This window comes from Monoraphidium neglectum (assembly GCF_000611645.1).
Source record: "Monoraphidium neglectum strain SAG 48.87 unplaced genomic scaffold scaffold04243, whole genome shotgun sequence".
Lineage (NCBI taxonomy): Eukaryota > Viridiplantae > Chlorophyta > Chlorophyceae > Sphaeropleales > Selenastraceae > Monoraphidium > Monoraphidium neglectum.
This window is the reverse complement of record NW_014009386.1, coordinates 3,376-5,401: the sequence shown is the minus strand read 5'-3', so window position 1 is coordinate 5,401 and position 2,026 is coordinate 3,376. Positions and strand designations below refer to the sequence as shown.

Below are 2,026 nucleotides of genomic sequence, written 5' to 3'. Positions count from 1 at the left end.
GACACATCTCCCCCAACCCCACTGCCACTCCCCCTTTCAGATGGAGGTTGGCATTGAGGACTGCCTGCACATTGAGTTCGAGTACGACCGGGCCAAGTACCACCTCAAAGACTGCGTAGTGGGCAAGATCTACTTCCTGCTGGTGTGTGCATGTTTGGAGGGGGTGCTGGAAGAGATGCTTGGGGGCCCTTGCTTTTGTAGGGGGGATGGGGGGCTTATAGTTTAATTGGAGGGTTACAACAGGTGGAGAGGCAGCCAATGCCAGTGATACGTTTACACACATCCACACATCCACACTCGCACATGCACGCACACACACATATGTATGCACACACGCACACACACACACGCACACACAATTACACACACGCACCCATACCCGTCAGGTGCGCATCAAGCTAAAGCACATGGAGCTGGAGATCAGGCGGCGCGAGACCACGGGGGCCGGCACCAGCGCCCACAACGAGAGCGAGACCATAGCCAAGTACGAGATAATGGATGGCGCGCCCGTGAGGGGCGAGAGCATACCCATACGGTGGGCGACGCGGGGGCGAGGGTCCGAGCGTGTTTTGGGCATGTCGTGTGGGTGTGGGTGCACGTGTGTCTGTGGGTGTGCAAGTGTGTGTGCATGTGCATGTGTGTGTGTGTGTGTGTGCGCGCGCGCGTGCGTAAGTGCTAGCAGTGCTGTCCGTTGCTGAGGTCAAGGATTGAACCCGCGTGCCGCAGCTCCAGTGCCATGTCAGCCATGAAGCAGGGTCCCCAGCTCTCAGCCCCGCGATGGCAGCACCTCAAGCAGCCGCGCCCTCAACTGCGGCGGCACCGAGCGCGCTCTACACTGGCTTGCCTGTGTGACACACACGCCGCTCTTCAAGGGCCTGCCGCAACCTGGCGTGCTGGCGTATGTCAGCCATGTGTTATCCGCGTGTCACCCGAACGTCACCTGCGTGTCACCCGCGTGTGTCACCCGCCAGGCTGTACCTGTCGCCCTACGACCTCACGCCGACGTACAACGCCGTGCACAACAAGTTCAGCGTGAAGTACTTCCTGAACTTGGTCCTGGTGGACGAGGAGGACAGGCGGTACTTCAAGCAGCAGGAGATCACGCTGTACCGCGGGGCCGATGACGTCATCGCAGCGGCGGCCGCGGCGCCGCGGCGGATGTCCAACTCGGGGGCGGCCGCGGCGGCGGCGGCCGCGGCGCCTGCGAAGGACAAGGAGGAGGAGAAGGCAGCAGCGGATGGTAGCGGGGCGGCGGGAGAGGCGGCTGCCGCCAAGGCTGAGGCGTAAGGAATTCTTTTTCGGTGGCTGTTGCTCTTTTCTTTTTCTTACCCGTGTTTTGTGTGCGTTTCTCTGGCTTTCCTGGCTTTCTCTGGCGCGGCCCCTGCATGGATCATGTGCTTACCCAGATACAGGTGGTTGTGGCGGGGTCGGCACGGGTTGCGCAGGGAGGCTCGGCCACAGTTCGTGCGCTCAGTAATACCTGTCTGATGCGTGTCTTGCCGTTCCATTAATGCAGATGGCATTCCCCATTACTTGCAATCGCTTCACTTGCTGCCCAGCGCACTGTAATGCACAGTGCCATCTATCCGCCCGAATGATGGCCTGCGTTCTATTACGGCCAGCCGGGCCGCCACCCTCCGCATGTGTGACCATGCAATTTCCAGATTGTGGAGACACCTCTTGAGCGTCATGCGTCTGAGCAGTACCTTTACAGCGGGTACCTAATCATAGCCAAGGGCCCTGCCTCGGACTTCCCCTCTCACGCGCTTACCGCCTGCTATGCCCTTCCCATTCACGCCACCCCCGCTCCGCCTCAATTCCGGCGCCCCTGCGGCCCGCCCGCCGCCGCGCCGCTTCCGCCTCCTGCACCGCCGCCGCCGCTGCTGCCGCGGCCTCCTGCACCGCCGCCGCCGCCGCCGCCCAGCGCCCCCTCGTCCACCAAGTCCTGCATCGCCCCCACCAGCGCGCTGTCTATCACATACCCCGCAAACTCCGCCCCTCCATCTTCCACACCCACCCCCATCCC

The 2,026-nt window shown here is 62.3% G+C and overlaps 2 protein-coding genes across 2 annotated transcripts in view; one reads left to right on the top strand and one right to left on the bottom strand.

The window, feature by feature from the left end:
• Nucleotides 1-40: 40 nt before the first annotated feature.
• On the top strand, nucleotides 41-1,287 carry MNEG_14084 (subunit of retromer complex; the record flags this gene model as incomplete). Its single annotated transcript, XM_014037445.1, has 3 exons — nucleotides 41-142; nucleotides 387-535; nucleotides 972-1,287. 3 exons carry the CDS (start codon nucleotides 41-43, stop codon nucleotides 1,285-1,287), a joined length of 567 nt encoding a protein of 188 aa, XP_013892899.1.
• A 526-nt stretch (nucleotides 1,288-1,813) lies between these two features.
• MNEG_14083 (hypothetical protein) overlaps nucleotides 1,814-2,026 on the bottom strand; it is a gene marked incomplete at both ends in the record, with an annotated part of 3,471 nt that continues 3,258 nt past the window's right edge. The window contains one exon of the mRNA XM_014037444.1: nucleotides 1,814-1,945. Within this exon, the coding sequence (XP_013892898.1) occupies nucleotides 1,814-1,945 (132 nt within the window). The remainder of the gene's footprint in view (nucleotides 1,946-2,026) is intronic.